General features: G+C 37.2%; 1 protein-coding gene across 11 annotated transcripts in view; it reads right to left on the bottom strand.

Moving 5' to 3' along the window:
* Positions 1–26206, bottom strand: part of PARD3 (par-3 family cell polarity regulator) — a 442650-nt gene that overhangs the window by 217698 nt on the left and 198746 nt on the right. For all 11 annotated transcript variants that reach the window (XM_058024007.1, XM_058024041.1, XM_058024016.1 and 8 more), the window contains one exon: positions 1162–1253. In XM_058024007.1, the coding sequence (XP_057879990.1) occupies positions 1162–1253 (92 nt within the window). The remainder of the gene's footprint in view (positions 1–1161; positions 1254–26206) is intronic.

Here is a 26206-nt window from a genome sequence, read left to right as displayed (position 1 = left end):
AGTGTTGAGTCAGTCATTTTTCATTTGTTCAAAATGCACACTTAACATTCTTGCACTCATTTTTCTTACACTTTTTTTTTAAAAAAATACAATTCTATCCCAAATTCAAATGTTAAATTTTGTAGAACAGAAAAAAAGAGGAAATTATAGCTTCCTAAGAGAGATTCTTTCAATCTGGCTTTCTGATTTTCTCAGGAGTTTGGGCCAACTGCTTCAAACAAACATGCAAAGAAGTATGAGATGAAAACAAAACATAAATGAAGTAGCATATGATGAGAAGTCAATAAGTTACTTAAAGCAACACCAGGAAGCATTGCATTTGACAGAAGTTCTGCAAATTCTATTTAGGAAACAGCATTTGGAATTTACAATGTAACAGATTTTGTAAATGGAACCGAGTAAAATGCACGTTCTACCGCCTAATAGATGTCACCATGATCCTTATCTAACATTTAAAACCTCTGTCCCTAATTCATAATTTAATTCAAAAATAACAGGAGCAGAAGATTTAATTTTATCTAAAATTTAAGTTAATAAATTTAAAAGATTTAATTTAAGGCTAGAAGGGATATTTTCTCATTAACTCCATAACAAGGTATGGATCAGCTCTTTCCAAAGAAATGCAAAAGGTCAAGTTTGCACTATCTTTTGACTACATAAAATATCATTCAGTGATTGTATTTTTAAATTAGGTGGAGCTAACACAACACCAGCTTTGATCCATTTGAAAGTATGAGGGTAGTGACCACACAACTTGCGACTGTGACACATCTTCCTAGAGACTGTGAACTAGTGATTGGAATTAAGATTTTCCCCTTTGAAATTCTTGCCTGTTGATCTATTTGTAATAGCACTGACCCTATTCCTTTTGTCAAGTTTTCAAAGTTCCATCAAATAAGCATATTCTTTGAGGCAGAAAATCTACTGTAGCATCAGCACTTATAAATGTCAAGTTTCCAATGCTCATCTTTAATACAAGCTTTTTAAACTGTTTAAAACCTGTTTTTAAAAGATCCATTTTTTAAAACCAAAATGACACATGACCTAAAAAGATTGCCCCACTTTCTTAAGAGAAGTATCGCTCATATTATTCTGAGCACTTCACTAGTCTGTGTTCAATCTCAAGTCTCATTAAAACAATATGTTCTGCCAGTAACTTACTCCAGGGAAAAATTGGTAGCATTCTCCAAACCAGTGTCTGCATGTCCAACAGGCTCAACTCTGCTGTTGTCCTCCTCTGTTCGATCTTCATCCTAGATATTAAAAAAACCCCAAAACTATTTAAATATACATTTAATTTTATTAACTCATTTTAGTAACGTTTATTGGCGTTACAACACGTGCAATGGAAATGCTTCCACAACTGTCTGAAACTGTTCTAAATTTTTTTTGTCACTTCAAATACTTTTGCAATGATATTTATAGTGTGGCCAGTGTTATATCATAATTCTACAACAGTTAAAAAGCCATGCTACAGAAGCTATCACAGTCAGCATTTTTTAGAAGGTTGACAAGCAAAGCACAAAATCAGCTGATGGTCAGCAATGTTTGGGGAAACTCCTCCCAGGCTCTCCCTGGGCAGGGGGCTTGACTGAGCACACAGGGCAGATCACTGAAGCTCATTTGCAAAAACTTAAAAATAGTATAAGAAAATGCAGCTTCTGTAATTCCATGAAGTACCAAGAGCTTTTTAAACATTTTATCACGGCCTTTATTAATAGCTTGCCAGAGAAGGCTGACATCAAAGAGCTACGTGAGGCTCTAATGCTAACCAATTTATTTTATTTTTAATTTCACTTCCCAAAAAGTACATATGTTATTCACCAAATGTATAACTTTAATGTCAAAGTTGTGAATGCTGTACTTTCAAATTTAGATCAGGGTAATTCAAGGACTTCCAGTAAGAAGCTCTAAACCCATTCTTATGTGTATGTTAATTATTGGAAGCTTATACTTTTAAATACCCATGTAATCAAAAAGAAAATATTACAGAGTGGGAACAGAAGGTTTCAAACACAGAGCCAGAGACATCAGGTCAGTGAAATAACACATGATAGGTTATGAATTTAGCACACAGAGTCAGACAACTTATTAAAGTACTGAAGAAATGTTAAAGGCAGGCAAAGACAGTTGGTAATGTCTAATTGAGATTTCCACAGGGAATCTGCAAAAGCAGGAGGCTGGATGCACCAGGCTTCCATGGACTATGGACATGCCTTCTGCACCCTGGAAAGCAGCACACTTGGTGAGGCCAAGCTGCTTGGAAGATTGATGATCCTGTGTCTCAAGAGGCATTAACATGCACCTCACTGTCATCTCCCTCTGTTAAGTACAAGGTAAGTAATGCATTTCAAAGGTTAACCAGCATTTGAACCTGCCTAGAAATGCGTATTTACTGATTTCAGTTGAAGTTTTACATGTATCACTGCATTAAGTTTAAAATTAAATAAATATTTAAATCTCCATGCCAATTCTAAAGTCACACGCAAAAAGGTTTATAAAGGAAAATCAGAACAGTTGGCGTTGTTTCATACTGAAAAGAGGTATTCCACACCTTGTTTTATACAGCATCTTGCAAATCACTGTCACCATGGGTTTCCTGGCTTGAAGTTAGGGACATTGCTGGTTGTAGAAAACCATGTATTTTTATTGCAATGAAGCTATTACTACCCTAAAGAGGACTCTTTTCATCAGAGCTGCTGATGAAACCCAAGTTTGAATCTCCCTTGTGACAAAAGGTCATCACAGATGAACATGACTTTGTTAATAATATGGTTTTTGGTAAATTTTCATGTGTGGTTTTTCCAAGCAAACATGCAAGAAGTATATACATACATATAAACACACATATACACACACACACACATATATATATATATATTTTATATATATATATATGTATGTATGTATATATACACACACATAAGAGATTGAGATAACATCCTGTCTTTTTGTAGATATGCCTCTGCCAAAAAATCAATATCTGGCTTTATGCTGTGTCATTTTAGCAGTCATCTATATACATGCAATGTAAGCATCATTCATTTAGTAACACTTGGATCCTACACTTCATCACTTTTTAGCCCCAAAAGCTTTCCTCTTGACAACTTTAATTTTGTAAAGAGAACTCCCCTTGTCCCACTCAGTGTTTGCAGCAGTCCTTTGGGCTTGCTCTTGACAGACCTGCCCTCATTGCCCTCCTGGGACACAGCCCCCTGTGCAACACTTGAGCTAAATCCTTGTACAAACCCTTCTTCCCACCCTTCCCAAACCTGAGAGTGTCTTTGCTCTTGTTCCCACCAGACCTAGGCCTCTCCATTTGTTGGACATTCTGTTTCCTTTCCTTCTGTCACCCCTGGTGGTCTGGAGGCTTTTGCAGCCAAGGAGAGGAGCATCCCTCTGCCTGACCCTGAGGGCAGCCAGGTCAGAGCCGAGAGCCAACTCAGCTGCCTCCTCCACACCTTCCAGTCCTGGGTAGGTATAACAAACCAGAAACTGCAAATCAAAAGCTACGTATAACAGATGCTATCTGGCACCATCACATCTACATTTTGTGCCTTTTGTTTCAAGAATCATAAACACAGCAAGTTTTGGAACCACACTGACTGTCAGTTATCCAAGCAATTAGGGAACAGCAGCTCCCACACGCCTCTGTCTGGCTTTTCCTGGACAGCAGACAGATCTGGATCAGAAACATGCATGTGCCCATAAATAGGTGCTTAGAGAAGCAATCACAATCCTAATGAAAGCACTACTGCCATGATCAACAGATGTATGATGTACCCTTTTAAAAATCTTTAATATTACAGTAATCAGACTCTTTCTTCTCAAAATAACACAGATTTTGATTTACACTGAAGTGAACAGAGAGAAAAATTGGACACCTGCAGAGGGATTTGACTTAAAATTCTGATTTACTACGAAAAGTAACTAACTAGCTGTGAAAATCTTTGCATCAAGCAATTATTTATTTATTTGGAAAGCAGTTTTCTCCTGAAAGGCAAATTTGACCTGGATGAGGTAAACAAGGAAAAGGGCATTTAACAGAGCAGGAAAGTTTCTGTAAACCCACATGTATATTAATGCAGATATTTCTCATAATTAACTAATTTAAGCAAGCTCCCAAAAGTGGAAGGTTTATTTTCTCTACATAAAACCACTGATATCTGCTACATAAAAAAATACAGTTTTTAATGTACAGCTATGAAAGCTATGAATGTGTTTTTCTTCCAAAACTGAAATAAGAGTAATTAAAAGATCTTTTCGTCTTTATAGCACAGAGGAAAATTTAAAGCATCTCTTCCAATGTACCTCTCCATATCTTGATGTGCTCAGTGTAAAATTTCCCACTGTTTGAAAAATAAAAAGAAATCATTATTTTTCTAAGTTCTGTAATAAAATTAATGACTCAAAAACTGAAAAATTATCTTAACTGCTCAAAATGGACTATTAGTGCTAAAAGTTCTACCTATAAAAAGGCCCATTTCACAGTTCACCTGCACAGTGTTAATGAAATACATATGAAAAGTTGCAAATTGGGTTTTTATTTTTGAAGACAGTCTATCACCACCTAGGATTACAAAACCTGCAGAGTTAAGGAATGTCAGGAGTATTCTTGCCAACAGAACCAATATATAACCAATATATATGAACCCAAACAGTTATTTTAATTTCATTTTCTCAGAAAATTTCTGAATGAAAGCTGCCTAGTGTCATTTCCAAAGCCCAAAACCAGCCATGTTTTCCCTGTCTTACTGGAAATTGTAATGTCCATTACCAAAATATCAGCTGCTCCCTTCAATCAATCCACAACATCTTCAAAGTGAAGATTAAATTCCCACTTCATGTCTGTTCAATACATTTCTCCTTCAAGAATGTGACCAATTTAAACTTCAGATATTATTGAGTTGATACAATACTGATAAGCTGTAATAATTTAATTTAGGTATCTTGTATTAATACCATATATGAGTATGGTATTCAGTCCCTCAGTAGTGGCTGTGGGGCCCGAGACCTGGCTGGAGACAGCATCACCTCAGTGAGCATCACAGTGAGATTCACGTTCCCAGGGAGCATCAGACACTGGCTTGTTTTCTACCATTTAACTTTTTTAAATTTTAGCACAGGGAGTATAAGTCCTGTAAAATCCCAAACTGAAAGGATCTAACACCCAACAGGTGCTTTAGATTTTACTGCAGAGAAGGACAGGTTATCTAGAATGACAAGCTACTGAAAATATTTTTTTTTCCTCAGCCAAGACACAAATAAAATTAAGCTTTTGCTATTGAAATGTGCCCTTCCCTTCATATTTCCCCTCTTAGTCTCCTGCACTTCTCTGTAATGATTATGGAAGAAGAGACATACTCGCTATTAGTCTCCTGGCAGCTGTGCTTCATAAATGTTTGTTTGGTTCTTGCAACATAAAGTAGGTTCTCTCTCTCTGTATGATCACACTTGATGGGAAACAGCTCCTAAGAGGCCTCTTTTCCTGTGTCTTAACTAGCACAAATACACCAGCATCAGGCTTTTGTGCTAATGTTCTCACTTCTTGATTAACCGGCCAAATCTCCAGAGAATGGCAATTTTAAGTCAAATCTGAAGAGCACTTACAAAGACAACATGGGGAAAACCCAAAAAATATTGAATAGAAAAAATAGGCTATATTCCCTCTTGAACATACATATAAATGCACAAATAATTAGGTGAGGGCTTTGTGTAATTCACAACAGTCCTGTATTTGGTGCACTGCTATTATCAGTATTACAGGGAGAGAGAAACCTTATATTAAATCATCATCTGCTTAAACACCAAAAAAAGCATGCAAAAATTATTTAATGTTATGCATATATATATATACACACACATATTTATACAAGTTAATATTCTCTTTACATCTCAATAATCCCTATGTTACTCACGTCCTTCTGCAGGACGGTCACCCTGCAATTGGAAATGACAATATTCACATAGTTTTTATATGCCTCACTACTCTAAAATGAAATTTTCCTTGCTCAGTCAAATCACTGAATAGATATCATATAGACACAGAGGAGTGCAGAATGGATGGGATTTCTCAGGTCTCTGATGAATATCAAATTCATTCCCTGCTATCACAGGCAATCATCTCTTATTTCCCATTTATTAAACTGATCAAGCTGAGCCTTAAGCCTGGTTGGCTTTACAATGGCACTATTTCTGTTTTGAAGTGCCTTAAAAGGAAATGTTTTTACAGATTTAAAGAGAGATTAATTTGATTTCTTATTGTCCAAAAAGCAGAACACCAGAGAGCCAATGAATATCATTTGATATAACCTTCCTTTGGCAAACATATGTGACAATTCATTCAATTTTGAAAAACTAGCATTTTTTCATTCATAATGACTTTTTAACACATCCATTAAAAACCTGGCAATACTAATAACAGCTGAACAAGTCCTACGATATCCCAGTTATTTTGTTGTGTATATTAATTTAGAGCATCACTGAAGTCAGTGGTCTTTAGGGGCTCAACAACCTGTGATGCATCACGGAAATGACACACATATGTTCTGTAATGGTTTGGTGGCACACACCTCAATCACACAGCAAGCCAGGCTGGTGGCAGGAGCACAACACAAATACTGCTTGTCCATGTAGCAGAGCTTCCAGTAAAAAAGATTTTTACTAGATTATGCTGCACTTAATTCTTTTTACAGTAGGCATTGCAGACTGCACTGAAAAGTATGAGAGCCTTTTAAGAGCTTTAGTATGTTAGGCAAAAGGCTCTCCTGCTAGTGAATTTAACTTGAGACATTTTGCGGCTTCACAGTCAAGAAAATCCTGGGCCTGTCCCTACAGTGATAGCTCACCAACAAACAGCAAGAAATGCATTAAAAGGCTTTTCTGTTGTTGATCGAACATGCTTCTTAATTCATGCATCTGAATAATCTCTGCCCACCAGGAGAGAAAATAGTATAGACGAAAAGGGAAAAATTATTAGCCAAAAATTGCAAACACTCATGCACCTTGGCAACCCCATACAAGGAAAACAGCACCAAATGGGATCTGACAGAAAAAAGCCCATCAGTAATGGCTAAAGCACCACTGATTCTCCAGCATTTCACGATGTGCATTGTAATCATATTTCACAGACTATTTGCTCTTTGCCTGAAAACTACAGGGTTTATTTTCCCCAGACTGAGGTCATCCCACTCTGGGTTGTTTCAATGACTTCTCCAGGACCACTGACAGTCCAGGGTGGGAGGCAGAAGGAGGAGATGTGCTGCAAAGTGATAGCTACCAGAACAAATCCATACATCTAGGCTCCTCTACAGATGGCAAGTATCAAGTGGATAACAAAAATATGTAGCTGTTCCCACCAGATCATATTTAAAAGACATTTTAGAGAAAACTCAAGTATTACTGGAGCACAAAAGTATTTTTGCATTCATTTTGCAAGAGCTCCAAGTCCACATACAATGTGCACCACTACAACACTCATAGCATATTACAAAATAATATAATGATAATGAATAAGTGCCCTAAGTTTCTGTTTACTGGCAAATGGGTAAAGTGCTGCCAAATTGAACTTTAAAAAATACCTTGATGATACATTTATTATAATTAAGAGAAATTTAAAATTAAGACAATATTAGGTTCCTTTCTAATTTCCTACACTGCCTTGCTATATGACAGTGGCAAAAATAACTCAAAAGTGCATTTCCTTAATAACATGTTGGGGATAATAGTACATGCTTGCAAAGGCAAATATAAGACTCTTGGATGTGACACTTTGAAAAGCAGAAATATTAAAATGGATCTCAAATGTCTCAGCAGCAGCTTAGGATGCTAAGCCACAAAATGCTTCTTGCTCAAAGATACCAGATGTGCTTCATCTCTTCCTTTTCTTAGCACCTAGTAACACCTGCACTGCATAACCTATTTTTTAAACATTTTATTAGATGCCAAGTATATGAAGAACTACAAAACTCAAGGCATTTCATCACATAATGAATTTGTCAGACAGTTCACTTACAGAGCAGCTTATAAGTAAAACCAACCACAGCTAACAAGAATAGCCAGAAAAGATTTGGCAGGATCAGACAAGGCTTCCCAGCACTTATAGTGCTGCCTGTTGGGGACCCCACTAAAATTAATCTTTAAAATACAGTGATAAAATAAACCAAAAGATTGGATGCAGCAATAAAGCACTAACCTCTCACATGCTCCATATTTGAAATATATAAAGCATGGATTGTCACACTTTTAATATTAAGTGAAGCATCCAAAGAACTTTCTGAAGATCTGATCAATAGTAAATTACAGATGTGTCCATCGTATTACAAAGAGAAGTAACTCTCTCACAGACCCATGTGCAACTATAACAAATTACCTCAAATTGATTGTTGCCTTAAAAATGGGTCCATTTTGTGTAACTGCCTAGTTACAGTCTTTGTTCCATTTGCTGGTTTTCCTCAGGATTCAAAACATATCTGTTTCACAAGTGTAAGTAAGTCTGCTCTTTGTTTGTTTTAAATAAGGCTTATCTACAAAATATTTCCATGTTCAAATCTCTGAAATTTTATACTTTTCTCATATGATTCACAGACTGACATACAGACCACCAAGATCTGCCATTGTAAAACAAAAACTAGGGTTCATATTAAATATAGATTCAAAGTCTTACTTAGATGTCAGAATCATGGGAAGTATCTTTAAAGGAAATAGTTATCAGCCTTACTTGAAACAAGGCTACAATTATAGGTCAATGTATAATCAAATTCCCCTGCAAAGTTCAGCCCAAAGGCCAGGCCTGGTTATCATCTACCTTGCATAATGCAGGAATTACCTCAATTACAGAGACATCCCCACATGGTGAACCAACATAAGTGTAGCACTTGGCATGCAACAAACACACTCTGGTTGATGTCTTTATAGACAATTTATTTTCCCTTTCATCGTGGTTACTGATACAGACACTGCTCCTGTAGATGACCCCTTGCCAAATCATGTGATACCTGCACACAGAGGGGAAACTGCCCCTGCTTTGGTAGAAGGTGCTTCACTTGAATTTTTTCACAACAGAGATTACTTTTACTAAAGGAAGTCTAATTTTCTTTTAGAACTTGAGTTCTTCCTACTCCACAATGTCAGGTAATATAGTTCTGGGATTTCAGGACCAGAAACATTCATTTGATATGGAGAAATTGATGTTTGTGGAACTAAAACAACTCCACAATATTCTCCTTACATGGATTTTTACCATGGCATCCAGGAAATAAGTATAAACACATATATTTAAGATACAAATATAAATACATTTATAAGATATATATTTATATAGATGATATAGATATAGATTAGACATAGATATCTTTCATATACATATAGAAGCTTCTAATTATACATATGCATTTAGAAGGCCACAGCAACAACAACATTATTTTGTTCTCAAGGTAGGAAAAAACCAGATTACATGGCAGTGCTACAACTACATTGTGTTTGTTTTTTTCTGTTGAGTAGTCTAAAGTAGGTCAAGTTAGGCACATCCATTAGTTCTCCTATAAATAGATTCCACACTGAATTCACCTGCTTGTAACTAATGTAGAGCAACAGAATTTTAAATACTTTTCCCTTTAATCTGACAAGTTAGTTCATTCTGTATACAGACATGAGGGGAAAAAAAGTCATTAAGTCCTGCATGATTTTAAAACGCAAAAAAAAAAAAAAATGACAACGGAAACATGAAATTGGGACACACTTTCCCTGCAGAAAACCAAGTGTACATGCCTCCACCTATAAGTTTAGAGATCTAAAAGACTTCTGCAGAGATGTATTATAGATAAGTCACACAGTTCCCCCTTGATATTGAGACAAAGGAAAGGAGACAACTCGGTATTAATCACTTCACATTTTCCCTGTAACACTCCTGAATATATTATTATTCACCTCACATTTTCAAAGACCGTGAATTTCTTCTGAGGATTTTTTTTTCAAAGATACAAAAAGCATTTCTTATTTAGCAACTTGAATTTGTCATTAGGCAATTTTCAAACAGGTCTCATAGCTCTTTTATCCTTATTCATTTCTTTTTTCTTTTTTTTTAATCTGAAATGGTCCCTTGTTGCTTGATTTGCAGATCTGTATCAGCATGCAAGGATTTCGCTGGCTTCAGCCAAGTACAGAACAGTTCAATCCCCTGGAGCACTGAACCTAAGAGTCAATTTAGAAGCAAGGTAAAAGTATAGCACTCTCTTCCCTGTCACATAAAACATCATTTTACTCACACAGGCATCTTAATAACAAAATTCAATTCTGGATATTTTTCTCAGCATGGTTCAGGACTGTCCAGAAATTACATCAGAAAGCTCACTGAAGGCTTAGCTTTTTAAAAATTTGATTAAAATATCTGTTTTTCAATAAGGCAAAAGTCTACACATTGGTGGGAGCTTAAACTTAGGATATATTTTTTGAATTCTGTCTCCTTTAGAAAATGCAACGTTGAAAGCTTTTGGTTTTGTGTTACTAACAATCCCCCTGTTAGTTTTGCCAAAGAATCATAAAAATCATGGAATGGCTTGGTTTGAAATGGTCCCTTAAGTTCATCTAGTTAAAATCCCCTGCCGTGGGCAGGAACACCTTTCACTAGATCAGGCTGCTCAGAGCCCCATCCAGCCTGGCCTTGAGCACCTCCAGGGATGGGGCATCCACTTCTCTGGATGTTCCAGTGCCTCACCACTCTGACAGTAAGGAATTTCCTTCTAATATCTAACCTAGTATCTTTGAGTTTGAAGCAATTTCCCCTTCTCCCATACTACATGCCTTTGCAAAAAGTCCCTCTCCAGCTTTACCGTAAGGCCCCTTTAAGTACTATGAGGTGCTTTAAGGTTTCCTCAGAGCCTTCTCTTACCCAGGCTAAACAGCCCCAACTCTCTGGGCTCTCTTCATAGCAGAGGCACTCCAGCTCTGGTCATCTTCACAGCCTCCTCTGGATCTGCCCCATCAGGTCTGAATCTTTCTTATGATGTGAGGCCCCAGAGCTGATGGGGCTCCAGCTGGGATCTCAGCAGAGCAGAGCAAAGGGCCAGAATCACTTCGCTCTCACTGCTGCCCACAGTGTTTTGGATGCAGCTCAGAACATGTGTGGCCTTCTGGGCTGCAAATGCACATTTTCAGGTCATGTCCAGCTCCTCCTTAACCAACACCCTCCAACTTCTTCTCGTCAGGGCTGCTCTCAAATCACTCTTTACCAGCCTGCCCTTGCCCTTGTTGAACTTCACAGGGTTTGCGTGTGCTCACCTTTCAAGCCTGTCCAGTTCCCTCCAGATGGCATCTCTACTCTCCACAATGTCAACCACACCACATGGCTTGGTGTCATCAGCAAACTTAATGAGGATTACACTGCCCTCAATTACACTGATATTTTAATATCTTATCATCTTGCTTAAAGAAAAATCCACAGGTTTCCTCTCATTTAGACAGTGACTTACCTCCACTTCTCATTTGTTAGGATTTGCTAACATATAGCTTTGGTTTATGACTTTTTAAATTTATATTCATACTGATTAAAAGGAAAAACCCCAGTACATCTGTTTCAAAAGGTCTTTTGTGTTACACATCAAGCAGATGGACAAACACACCTGAGGTGAAGGAGCCCTAACATGCACATATCTTAACATTAGGTCTTGCATGTTCCAGCTCTTCCTTCCATAAAAGAACAAAACCAGGCAAGATTCTGGCCCCAAGTCCCAGAGAAGGAAGACCCAGAAGGGAGCACCACACTGTGTTGGTGATGCAGGACACCTGGCCTTGATGCAGAGGGACAAGGCACTCAAGCCTGCTCTCAGCTCCTATGAAATTTTGAGTGATGACATTTCACCATTTTGCAGTTTCACCTATTACTTCTCTTTTGCTGAATTCATAGTTGCATTCCACTTTTTTTTTTCCACCTCATTCCACTGAGAAACTCCACTAAAATTGCCTCAATTGAGTTTCCCTGTTATGCTGTAAAATTTTCTTTTTTGGTCTTTTGCACAACATGAATTTTACCTTAGGCACCAAACAAATTCACCATTTTAATAACAGAAAATGCTATAGCATTTTTCATTGTCCTTTGCTCAATTTGTTTTGTTGAAATCAACATGAAAAACAATTTCAAACTTCTCAGTAAATGCTTCATTTACAAATGCTCCATTCCAAGTGCCTACAGGGTTACAATCTGGTCTATGACAATTTTATTAATTTTTTAATCAACAGCATTAAATCAAATTTAAAAAAAATACTACTCAGTGCTTCTGTAGTGCCTTCCAGCACAGTATGGCAAAAGCAGTTCACGGACAATAATGACTTCAGCTTCACTGCACCCACAGGAAGAAGATTAGAGGTTATTCTCCAAATTATTTATTCAAGGAAACTGAGGCAAAAAATATTTCTTCCCTATTTTTGAGGTTCATCTCCAGCTTTAAATGCTTTCAGTTTTGGGTGATGCCTCTGAGATGGACAGAGCCTTAGTTTAAGAAAAACGTAAATGTATTTACATGTACTCCTGAACTTAAGCAAGAAGGCAACACCACAGGCGCCATCACCTCCTGGAGGATGGGCTGGACAAGGCTGGAACAGCTCCCTGGGGGCACTTTGGTCCTGGGCCTGCACCAGCACACCTGCATTGCTCACTGCCATGAAAACCCTTACACAACATGTGATGAAACACTAAACTTCATCATCATCAACAGCCAAACTTCATCATCATCACCTCACTGAGCTATCCAGGGAGAACCAAAGACAACCAGACAACCTCTCTGTGTAAAATGTACCAAGGAACAAAGTGCAGGGCATCACACAACTGCTACAACCACAGCTCCAGAGGCTCCTCACAAACTACCTGCTACAAAGGAAGGGCATTTCAAGAAATAACTCATTTATTACCATTTGTTGCAGCAGAAGAGATCCCAGCTCCTCAAAAAAATTAGTTATTTTTCAACTTCTTCTCAGAGATCTTATTTCCATTTGCAATTCTTTCCCCTCCTTTTCCACACCAAGTCAGAGCAGTTAGGACTGAATTCAGCGTGTGTGATGGTGGTTCAGTACTTTCAAGCAATTGTATTTCCTTCCTGCAGCCCATAATAACACCTCAGCCTGGCATTTCATTACCCTGCAAGGCCAGCACAAACCACAGATGTGGGTTGTTGAAAGCAGCAGTCTCCTCTTCTCCCCTCCCCAGATGGTCATGTCTGGCACTGGATTCCTCTGTCCACCTTCTCCTTTCAGTTTATTCAAGCATTTGCATCATTATACAAAAGATCTAAATTAAAATTAATGTTTAATAAAAACAATTTTAATTGGTTACATTTCCCAGGCTGGTCCAGTTCAGTCTAATTAACAGCCTCATAAAAGCTTAGGGAGGCACAAGGGAGGAAGCAAAGCATGGCCAAGACTGCTTCTTTCAGCAGCAGAGACGACTGAAAATGTCTTTACTGCTGTGGCCGCAGACTGTTTGATAGGATACTGCTCATCTGCAGTCCTAAAACCAGTTCAAGGCACTCATTTCAGCCTTCAGTAACTTGCACTATGTCCATCTCTCTTTTAATATCATCCCTCTTTTATTACCTCCTTCAAAACACTACCTATTTTCAACTAATCTAAATAATTGTGTCTTGTTCACTGAACTCGCTACATCAGCAACTCCCACTCTTTCAAAATGAGCAGGCTTTCCAGGAATAAATCCCTCTTGCCCTTGCACACTGCTGACCTATTTTCCATCATTTGTTTTTTTCCCTGCAAGTTTCTAATCAACAGCAGAACTTTATTTGTCACCATACAAGCAGTTACTAAACAACCATATGAATTACTAAAATTCTACCAATCTTCCTTAGAGGAGACCAAATTAAGACAGAGGCACAATTATGCTTTTAAATTCTATTTCTTGAATGTATTAAAAGTTAAGATGCATGAACAGAAAGGGAAAAAATACATCTTGTGGTTGAATTCCTTTCCATCCATCCCACCCCAAAAAAGGTGAAAATAAAGAAGTCATAGACCCATTAGAGAAGCATGTACCTGAGTGCTTCTCATCACTCATAGCACTTTATGCATAGATTTCTACATAAACACTTTTTAAACAACCAGTAGCATTTAGGGGAGCAAAATTCAGTAAGGAATCAGAAAAATGTTTGTCAATTAGGATTAAAAAAGCATAGACAGTGCTAAGTTCCAAAAGCATAAACACTGTTAAAACCCCACATTTCAACATTCTGATTTTGACACAAGGTTTTCTTAGTTGTCACTTAATCAGATACAAACTAGCTAAAGCCAGGTTGAAGGTTTCAAAACGTACAGGAACTTGTCAATTTCCCAAAAAATCACATTTGAATCCCAGATGAGCCAATCAATGAAGCTAGTCCAGTCTAAGACCTCCTGAAAAAAATGTTGATTATACTTTAACTCTTCCCAGCTATTTTCTGAACGTGGAAAACAAAATACTTTTAGAAAACCAGATGGAAGCAAGTCCTATTACCTGCCTGAAGATTTTTCTTCAAACTATGAAAGGAAAACTTGAAGAACTCTGAAGAACAAGCAAATGCTGAGATTTCAGTACAAAGTCTCTTTAGAAATCAAGCTGCACTGAGAGCTTCTTTCTCCACATCCCTGGGCAAGATCTTTGGCCATTGCCACTTTCCAGTGTCACAGAACACATCAAGTTTCAGAGAACCCAGCTGGGCTAGTCCAGCACCTTGCCATGGCCAGCTCTGGCTCTTGCAGAGGGCAGTGCAAGGACAACACTCATCCACCAGGACTGACTGCATGGGAAACAGAAAATTATCTGCTTTATCATTACAGGACTAGGAGAATGAATCATAGAGTGGACCTTTGAGACAAGGTAAAGGCCATGTTGTCTTATAAAACTGATTTACTATAAAGGCAAAACCAATTTAGAAAAAAAATTAGAAAATTCTGTGACAAAGGCTCAAAAGCTCACTGAAATTAATAAAGCTCATGGTGTTCTCGTAAGATTATATTATTTGAAGAAAAACACAGGGAGAAACAAAACAGATTAGTTCTAAACCTATGAATTTTCATTTACTATAATCAGCAGGTTACTGACTCTTCTTTTTTGTGTTCTATCCTCATCTTTTACAGGCTCAGAATGATTCCTTAGTATTAATATTTAGAATATTTTTGCAGTTTGATTAAAATAAAAGCAAACAACAAAACTTAAATATCTGCCACACATGTATTCCAAACAGTGGAAGAGTAAGTTAAAAACAAAGTTATGAAACTTGCCAGTAAAACAAAACTTAGGTTTAAAACAATCTCTTAAAACATGATCAATGAGTTTTGAGGCTTCACTATATTACACTGATAGACTGAGAATCCTGGTGACTGAGGAAATTGAAACACAAATAAATGCAAGATTAAGAATTATGAGAAATGCAATCTAGCTTAAGCTTCAAAGGGAAGAATCCTGTAAAAAGTATCACCTCTCAAAAACAAAAACTATTAAACCACCAAAAAAAACAGCAAAAAATTACCATACATTAAATAACTAGTCTGTGACAATACTGAGGTATATTTAATATATCTGGTTTTAACTGCAGCATGAAATAATTCTGCATCAAATTTATCTCTAAAAGTATTTCCAAATAGCAATTCCCTTTAGTCTTTTGCCCTCTTGGGGTAGTATGGATGAATATTAATATAATAAGTACTTCTTTATACTGTACATGAATAAAACAGAAGAAAATGGGCAACAGTATGGCATCAAATATTAATGAAGAAAATTAGTCAAAAAGCATTAAGTAGCAGTGAAAACAACAGATTACTGGAAAGATTACATTACTTCTCTGTCTTATTTACCAGCTCCACAACAACACTGGAGAAAGCAGACATGGAGTGGGCCAATGATGTAATATATATAGGCAGCTAACCCACGGTCCCATTGTGTGGAAAAGTACTATATTTGATTTGTTTTAAACTAATTTCTGGTCTGCCTGACCTACACATAGCACAGAGTCTGAAATGCCTGAAGTGGAGAAGACAACTGCATTTCCACTTGTATGTCTCTTTGGACATGACTAGAAAATATTTCTCTTTATGGTGAAAAATCCATGTAGGAAAAAAGGATTTAGAAACCCAGCAAACTTCCAGATTGTGAAGTGTGCAGCCTGTGGATGTGGAGGGGAACAGAGATACCAACGCTCATCCACTGTTAGCCCAGCCATACAAGAAGAACAGACAGAGAGGGGACTTCTACTGACTTGTAGCAAGCACAAAGGAACATCCCTCCACCTTTATGAAAAAAGAATACAAAACTGCATCTTCCCACCCACCACAGACCACTGTGAACATCAGGCAGAGCAAGGCACAGATGTACACACAAGAACCACCCATCCAGTGGTGCATATGCTGCAGCAAACAGTTAAACTGTTTGGGAAAGCCAGAAGCTTTTTGTCTATGTAGCTCAGGTAATCTAAATAGTAGCTGAGTATAAAGGAGTTTCCTGCCAAAATGAGGTAGTAAAGATGAACAAAGGATATATTTATAAACCTGCCTTTCTCTATAAGAAAATCCTATAAGAAATACACAAATTTTGAGCTGCTATATTCCACACAGGTAAAAAAGAAGGATTAAATGCTGGATAGGGAAAAAGATAAGAACAGAACTTCCATGTGGTACAAATCCATGTAGTTGGAAGAAAGAAGGTAAAATGAGGCTAAATATCAGGAAAAAATCCTTAATGGAGTGATGTATCAGATTTCGAAAGTCTCCCAAGGGAAGAAGCAGAATCCCCACTGCTCAACACATGTAAAAGCAGCATGGACAAAGAACTACAAGATAGGCTACAGGGAATAACTCAATACATAGCAAGAGGATGGCTCAGATGACCTAATAATATAACAGGATTTAAAATGAGTAGATAATTCTATTATCATTAACCACATTCACAGTAGTACAAGCTAAAACACTGTTGCTATGGCAATCAATCCTTATGCATGGTTGCAGAAAATGACTGAGATACAAGGGATGGAAATGAATTGAACCAGCCCTTCCCATTCTCAATTAATTCAACACACCAGTCAGCTGGGAAACCACCTAAGACTAAAGTTTACATCGAGCTTCCCACAAGCCTTTTAAAATATACACTAAAGTACAGCTGAGTGTCTGGCATTCAAATGTAGGTTATCCTTAGATTTACACAGTTAGTTAAAATTCAAGGTAAGAGCAAGGCTCCAGTTCAGAGGGGATGCTGCTGGAAACAGATGGATTGCTCTCATCATTGCATTTGGAATACTTAATACTACTTGAATTCTCTCAGCCCAAAGTAAACTGACACTATGGAAAGACCAATGCATGCATGGTTTTGCACTCATGGTATTACAGCTCCATCTCATGAGAATATGAGACAACTTGCTTTCCATGTAAAGGCAAGAAAAACAGACACCAGAGGTGACTGGCACTTTCTAACAGACCACAGTACTGAAAGCATCCTGCTTCTTTTTCCTACTTTATACTCACAACTGAAAACACACAAATTTTTAAGAGTCAAGCCATAGGATAACAAATAATCAGCAGTCTCTTGATTACATATTATCAACTCTAAATCAACTCCAAGTTTTTACAGAGTAATAAAAACATGCTCATCTCTCAGTACACTGGGAAATGGATACCAGTACTGCTCACTCAGCTTTTCTCTTTACTTACAGTAACAGAATATTTGTCAGGAAATCACGAATTTAAACTTGACAGTAATAAATCCTTAGAGCTGGGGAAAATTTTGGAATTCAAATTTGCAAACATGTAATTTGAGTAATTTCTTGTACCACTCAAATACAGTTTGAATCTCTACTAGCAAATGTGGAAAATACCACTAAGTTTTTTAATGACAACTGATAATTAAAAATAAGCACTAATAGTTCTTTCCTCTAAAACAAACAAAAAAAAACTTATAGCAAGACACAACAAGAATTGGGTAGGAATGAAAGCTCATATACCTAGAGGGAAAACCAACATGCCCTTCCAGTTCTGGAACACAGTAAAAGGTGGTTACAGTGTTTTTAGGAAAAGCTAGAGGCATATGCAGACAGAAGAGATCCAATTCTGCTCCTTGGAAATTCACAGCAACACTTCCTTTCAAAAAAAACGTTTCTCAGGTGCACTAAGTATTACTTTTTTTGGTCTTATGATAATCTACAGGATTGTTAATAATGCAAAGCAGCCCACACAAAGAGAGGGGGCACTACAGATTACAGGAGCCACATATTCAAAAAGGAACATGTTTTTACCTGCCAGTGCTGGTATTTTAATGTAATTCTTACTCAGTGTTTTGTGCAGCACTACAAAAAATATTCATTAGAAACCAAGAGGGGGGGCAAGATCAAAAGGGAAGCAAGTCCATATTCTGGTCTGAAAATCAACTAAGAGCAAGCAAATACACCAGGAGGTAAATACAAACTCTAAGATCCTCAATTAGAAATATTTGAAAGAGGCTAAAAATAAACTAGCATGCTTCTAAAAACCACTAAATTTGACCTTAAGGAATGTATTATATTTTAAATGAGAGGCAAAATATGTAAGTCCAGAAAAAGATCAGAGCAGCAGTGGAGTTTTCAAACTCTCAAACACATACAGAAGCAAAACATTTGATAAATGTGCTATACAATTACCCTTGTACATTAAACATTTATTTACACAATGTAATCTTTTGTTAAAAAATTATCAGGGATAATCAGAGAAAATTACTCAAGTACTATCAGAACATTCTTGAAATGCTAAAACATGCCTGACTTTGTGAGAAATTTATTCAATTGATGAAGATACATCATTTTTATTGAAAACAGCCCATGACAAACTGCTTGTATATTTTGTTTCTATTTTAATGTATTTCATAAGTATTTTTCTTGGAATTTAAACAAAAACCTTCCCGCTCGTGTGAGCTTCAAGTCATTAGTGTGAGAACTTCAGCCAATGTTTCATGAGAAAATTACTGAGTTATGTCTGTTTATGATTATAACACAGATTTCTCAAGAAAATTGTTCCCTCCTGGGCATTAAAAACTAAATGAGTATGAAAGACTAGAATGTGTTGAATGTGATCAAGCTAGCTTTTCCCGCCAAAATGCTTCAATTTAATTCAAAAGTAATTTTTTAAAACTTAAACAAAGTCTAATAAGTCTATTTCACTTCCAAAAATGACATGCATTTACTAGGAGACTCAATATAAAGAGATCATTAAAAAAAATCAAAATGTCAAGGCCAAGAATTTTATTATGCAACTGCTGTAAATAATTTCTTCTTTTTTTTAATACAAGTTCATGGATGACTCAAAAAGAGCATGTGTGAGAAAGAGAAAGCAATCCCAGTGCAACTGAGAAATTAAACTGAAAAATTAAAGCGAGGAGCCAAAAAACAGACACACAGATGGTAATAACTGGCAAAAATTAAACGTAAAAATCATGCTCTTAAGTACCAACAGATGCAGTGACTTTAAAATATTACTCCTTGAGGATACACAAAGACAATAAGCCCAGATTGTGATTCCTGGGCCAGTCTACTGCTGTGCTACAGTCCCAAAGTACACTGTACTGTATGGAGAAAAAATGATGTGTCAGGGACAGTGATTTCTGCTCTGCCAGTCTACTAAAACAGAAGGGAAGCAAGTTAAACTATCCCACACTGTGAAATTAATGTCTTCAGGGGGGAAAAAAAATTAACTTTGTCACTGAGATTAGAGAGGTGACTTGCAGAATCCATTTACAGATTTATAATACTACAGAACTGAGCATGAACTGGTTATTTGAGCATTTCTGAAACATTCCTTCTTGAAATGATTTTCAAGCTTCTTGCTCCAGATGCAAGCAAGACTGTGCTTCCCAGATTCCATGTTGTTAAACACTGCCACACTAACAGCTTTGCTGTTTAATCTTATTAAGGGTCTCCTAGATTTTAATCACCACAATTACCTAAAAGCCATCCCAGTTTAGACTATCAGCATTAAAACAGGGAAACAAAAATAATCCAGGATTTGAAAATCAAGAAATTTATGTGTAAGAACTATATGTTTGAAATTCAGCCTTTCCTCAAAGATTTCCTTAGAAACTAAAATTAAATAATTATTGTTATTATTTTAAGAACACAAGATTTTATCCAGATCACCAACTTTCCAAAACCACCAATTTTCCAGATTGTTAAATGAATTCAGTTGATGCTGGTCTGCATGACTGAATAAGCCCAGCATTTTACGCCATCACTGTAATTTCAGGCTAGCTGTAGACATAACCATAAAGACCACCGCTTTCTGCAAGGCTAAGAAACAGAGTCTAATTAAAAACAAAAACAACTTACATTTATTTAGTACCTCTCCTGGTATGCAGAAGTTTACACTGGGCACTTTCTTATCTAAAGCACTTACTGGTGCTATCAAGATAAGCACAAAATATAGGGAAAACTACTGAGAACTCAGCAACATGAATGCTTTAAAAAAATGACATTAAAAAGCTTTGTCTAAAAGCTTTAGAAGCTATATACAGACACATGTTAACACAGAGATGCTCATATATGTGTATGCATATGCATGTCATCAGTGACCACACTTTAAAATAGTGTTCCTAAAAATGAGCAGTTAATGCATTGCTCTGTATTTCTAGTATGCAAACAAGTATGGACCTGTACTTCACTGTGTTTATATTGATGAGCAATAACAAAACTGAACTATAAAAATGAACATGAAGGTTTGCTGTGTTCTAACTGGCAAACAAGGATAACATCACCAATCAAATGAACTTTATCTCTGTAGAGTTCTCCTGGCTGAGATGACCCAGAGAGGTTCCACTTCTCAGCAGAACACCCAGCTAGAGCGAGCCCCAGCAGCTGCACCTGCTCTGCTGAAACGGCCCCAGGGTGGTTTCGAGGTGACTCCCACCACCCAGATCAGTCCCAGCTGCACTCAGCAGAGGCAAGCACTGCTCTGGTTTCACCCAAGCTTTCTGAGGTTTGCCTTTGGAGTAAGACAAGTTAAAGCGTGCCTGACACCAACGTGCTCAAAGCCCCAGGGGCCGCCATGGGAGGGCACAGCTCTTCTACTGCTCCTCCTTTTATTTGACATGCATGAAGTGCCTCAAACACAAAAAGCCATAAAATTAAACAGTCATTAAGGAGCTGTGCTGCAATGGTGTAGGTAGATATGTGGGTTCATGCTGACTATAATATATCAACTTTTTTTGTCCCCTACGTATTTCCCAGCCCACATCCCAGTATTTTCTGCTGTCCTCTGACACACCAGTATGGAGCTGAAGTGCCTCCTACCCAATCTTCAGTTTTTCACTAAGACTGACATTTAATAATTTAGAGGGAAAAAAACCTGTCAGAGTCCTTGAGCTACATTAATTTCCATAATGCTACAATACCCACTATCCTGCTGAAATATAATATTATGTCTCTTGCATGGAGAACAGTTTTAAAGACCTTCAAGTCACCAGAAAAATCCATCAGTTCTGATGAGAAGATGAGTTAAAAGAGTTTTCATGAAGAGAAAGCTATTTATAGTGGTAAAGTATAACTACAAGGAAGAACTACTGATGGGCTTGCTTTATGAAGTCTGTGCTTTGTTGTGACAATTATTGCCTAGAAAACCAAGATAAATAAAAATGTCATGATGGAATACTCAATGCAACTTGCAATAATTTTAAACAGAGATGCTCACAGATATGGCCACTTTCTTTTGGGACATTTAATTTAGTCTGTGCTTTGGATAAATGAGTGTAAATTATAAGCAATTGTGAGTTCCTGCACATTGGGAAAGTAAAGATTTTTGAAGACAAATGAGGGTACCACAAAAGGAAGAGGAAATTAAGATTTGAAACAAAATGACTGAACACTGGCTTCCTGCCTAGTATTTTGAAGAAACAGTAAGAGAACCAGAGGCTTTGATCATACTGGGTACCTCACTCCACATGTGTTTATTGCATAGTCTGTAAAAATGCCTGCAGTACACAAACCCAAGGATACATTTTCCCCCCCCCTCTCATTTTAACAATAATTTTATTTGTATACTGCTCTGATTTTTAAATTGAGAAAACAAGCAATGTTTTCGATGGCAAATTAAAATAATAGCCAACTGATTGTTCTCAAATTCATAAATAGTCAACTCTTGGCTAGAAAGAGCAGCATAAAAAATTTTAATCCAAATGAAGTAACCACGTGCAGATGGCATGAAAGTAACACCTTAATATGGAATCTGGGCAACAATTCTTATTCTTAAAATATCACATTCAGGAGATCAAAATTACAAGTAGTATGTTTTTGAAAAGTAAAATCTTTACAACAGTTTATTACAGAAACTCTTTTGTTCTTCCAGTCGATTGCCTCTTCATGGAAACCTAGTTGTGCTGGTTTTGCTTTAATTCTGTGTATTCTGAGTTTGGAATCTCCCTCATTCAGAGTAACTGCACCAGTTTCACATGGGTGTTCTTTCTTTGGCACAGGGATTCAGCAAAAAACCTCATCGGTGCCACAAGGCAACTGGCATTTAGTGCTTGGGGCTCTTGAAAAGATTTTTAATTATTTATTAAGTCGGATCAAATAAAAGTATTTACAAAAAAAGGGGTATTTTTGTTTTTTCTGTGACATATATAGAAGTAAATAACTTCTTCCTATAGTTCCATTTCCTAACCAGCTTAGTTCCTGTTTCCCTGCTCGCCCCTTCCCTGGCCCTGGATAGGAAGTTGACCATTTCATATGCAACTCCAAGTAGTTTCAAGATCAATTTAGAATGGACTTATTTTCAAATGAGCCATTGAATGAACTGGTGGGGCTGGCCTATTATCTTCTTTACTCACCCAGTAATACTGAGGAAATAAATTAAGATCTTATGGTATCTCACATCAACCAGGTCATATTACGTAATTGCATTCACTCAGTTGCTGCACTCTCTAAATCATGCTGTGTCGCTTCATGGGAATCATGACATTTCTCAAAGTATCCTATAAATTACAGTAACCACTTAATACAGCCAGAGAGTACTACATTCAATAATGAAATGCTCATACTTAAGCAATAAAATCAAGATTAAATTTAAAACCCAAAATAAAACAAAAACCCAGACAAATTACTTCCACATAACTCAATTATTAACTCTGAGTTACACAGTATCATTCCCATTTACAGCAAAGTGCAACCACGTCATTAAAATGACCTGTCCACACAGGATTTTAAGGATTTTAAGGACTTTCCCTATTTCCATTAATGGAAGATAAAATAACTATCACTTCCACAACAGAAAGGATAAAATTTGCCCTTTCCTGAAAGCACCTTCCTCACAATTAGTGGGAAAAAAAAAATCATAGAAAAAAAATATTAAAATCATCCTGCTATTATTCAATAAATTAAATAAAAATATGTTTTGCATTCATATAAAATCTTTCTTTTTCCCTTGCCCAAAATAACCACTTTGTCTTTATTTCTGTTCTATTGGAGTTAACTGACTGGAAGCTCTCAGCAGTGATTTACCTGAACCTCTTCAAAAAACTCTAAGGAGAAGCCAAGAGCTCTCACATCCATGTTCTAGTCCAGAAAAGTCTATTTTAGTGTAGGAAGTGCTTTTATTTTAGTGTAGGAAGGACTAAAACTTCCATTACAAATTAATAATATAAATATTACTTTAAAATAAGTAACATAAGCCATTTACCAGAAAAATTGTATCAGCAAGAAAATCAGAGCATTAAAAAAAAATAAAGGCACTTATTTTTCTACTTAAGGTCAAGAAAACTCTAGAGCATTAATTAGATTAAGTAAAAATTAGGCTAATGTGAAGTCTAAGCTAAGACCAGTCTGGCTTCTAATGCAGACTTATAAAACCTTGGTTTGACAACAAAACCAAGCAAATTGTGGACCTTGGGTTTTCTTATAAATTGAAAGGAACAAGGTAATTATTCAGTGAAGGTGACAGAGCACTGGAAAAGTCTGCCCAGAGGGTTTGTGGAGTTTCCTTCCCCAGAGTTATTCAAAACCTGCCTGGATATGACTGTGCAGCCTGCTCAAGGTGAACCTGCTTCAGCAGGTGCTCGGACTACATGGCCCACAGAGGTCCCTTCCAAGCCCTGAGGTTTGGTGAAAAAAACTCAAACCTACAGCATCTGGGATACTTTCTGATTTTAAATGGTATCTTTCTGATAGAACATAGAAAAAAAAACAGCATCAAGACTGCACAAAATAAAACAGGAAAGGGATTTAGGGAATGGAGTGTAGAGATGGCACCTCTTTCCTTCCAAGGAATTGGCTCCTGCCCCATAGCAACTTCTATTTCAAACCATTAATAAGCACATACATAGGAAGAAGAGAAAGGTAGAGCACAGAAAATAAGAATACAAAATGTAAGGGGAAAAAGGTAAAATACCAACACCATGTACTACCAGTACCACCTTCTGAAACAAAAACGCATAATTTCTTTCTAAGCCTTGAAGACACAAGGAATCACATATTTACACTTTGGTTAAAAGGCTAGAATGCAGAATGAGCATAAATGTGAATTTTAAATTAAGAATACTTTACCAGGAAGGGCAAGGGAGAATCCTCTATAGACACAATTAACAGAATTGCTTTAATACACTTAAAAGTTTTAACCTTTGTGGTCTTTGAAGTGAACAGTGGAACTGCATCTATTTCAGGTTTGCACCAAAGGGCTGTACTGCCCTGAAAAGTTTTACAGTGCCGTAAACTAATGAAATAAATTATCTTAATTTGGTCAGATCTATTTTCATTAACTGTATTACCCACTGAGGGAATGAGGACAACTTTTAATTTTACTAATGTATTTCAGTTGTGCACTGCTGTGGCACTCTGTAATTGAGGCTCCTGCTCAGTGCTGCTCACTCGGGGCCACGTCTCCCCTCTCTGCCAGGCAGGGAAGGCTGTGCAGGGGGAAGCTGTGACCATCACCACCCCAAGCTGGCCTGAACAGACCAACTCCTGCCACATTCCCATCAGGACTGCTGCAGACACAGCACAGTAGCACCAAGAAGCACACGGTGAAAACAGAAAGCATTTTTGTTATAAAACAAGTCATGGGGATATATTATATACAGCTGGAGTAGAAAGTAAACATATGAGAAGACAGACCTTTTTCACAGCATGAAGAAAGAAAACAAGGAAGAAAAAAACACTGGACACATCCTTAGACAAAAAGCTTTTCCAGGGCCATTAATGGATTTTCAGATGTCATTATTTGACCTGCTGCCATGGATAGACAGAGGTCTAAAAAGAACAAGATATTATTGTTCCACAAAATATTTAGGAAACGGTCAAAAAGCTAACAGCAATAATTAATAGAAAGCTTCCTACAGGATCTCTCTGCAATTTTAGAGAGTATTATTCATACTGCTGGTATGGTACATTCATTACCATAAATTACCATAACAACAGGATTATTTAAACAGCTTGGTCCAAAAGGGCAGAAAAATAGCAGTCTATGGTTACTAGCAAGTCAGAAAACACTTTTCATGTGTGACAACACTTCCCAAAAAGTTTCTGCAAAACAGAGTGGGTATTATAGCAGACAGTAACAGAGTTGTGCTATCTCACTCCTTTCAGTGCTTGTCAGGCTGCACCTGCAGAAATGCGTCAAGTTCTGGCTGCCACAGTCCATGACAGACAAGGATGCACTGGAGAAGGTTCAGAAGAGGCCCAGGAAGATGAGTAAAGGTTGGAAAGCATGCACTGTAAAGAAGGACTGAGGAAGTTAAGTCTTTTCTCCCTGGAAAAGGCCCAGGGAGATCTCGCCACATTATTTGAGTACTGAAATGGTGGCTACAGAGAGGACAGAGGCTTTCTGTTCACAAAGAGAAGACAAGGGGCTACAGGTAGCAGTTACTTCAGGCAAGATTTCATGTTAATACCAGAAAGATTTGGTGGTGGTGTGGTTTTTTTTTTGGTTTGGTTTAATTCAAGATTTTTTGGGATTTTGTTATAGTCAGAAAAATCAATTCCTGGAAGAATTTCCCTAAGAACATCATGATACATTCCCCATCACTGGAGGTGGTCAAACAGGAATGGACAGGGTACCAGGTAGTCTCACTTAGGCTCTCCTTCCCACAAAAGGTAGGACCAGGTCACCAGGTATCTTCCAATATAGGCTGTTCATCCTTCACCTTTCAGACCAGTCCATCATCTGCCTGCTCATCCTTAAACATCTTTGAGAGTGAGACAGTTTGTGTGTGAGGATATACACACCTGAACATGAT

The sequence above is a fragment of the Melospiza georgiana genome, chromosome 1 (assembly GCF_028018845.1).
Source record: "Melospiza georgiana isolate bMelGeo1 chromosome 1, bMelGeo1.pri, whole genome shotgun sequence".
Classification (NCBI taxonomy): domain Eukaryota; kingdom Metazoa; phylum Chordata; class Aves; order Passeriformes; family Passerellidae; genus Melospiza; species Melospiza georgiana.
Note: the sequence above shows the minus strand (reverse complement) of the source record. Positions and strands in the feature narration are given on the sequence as shown.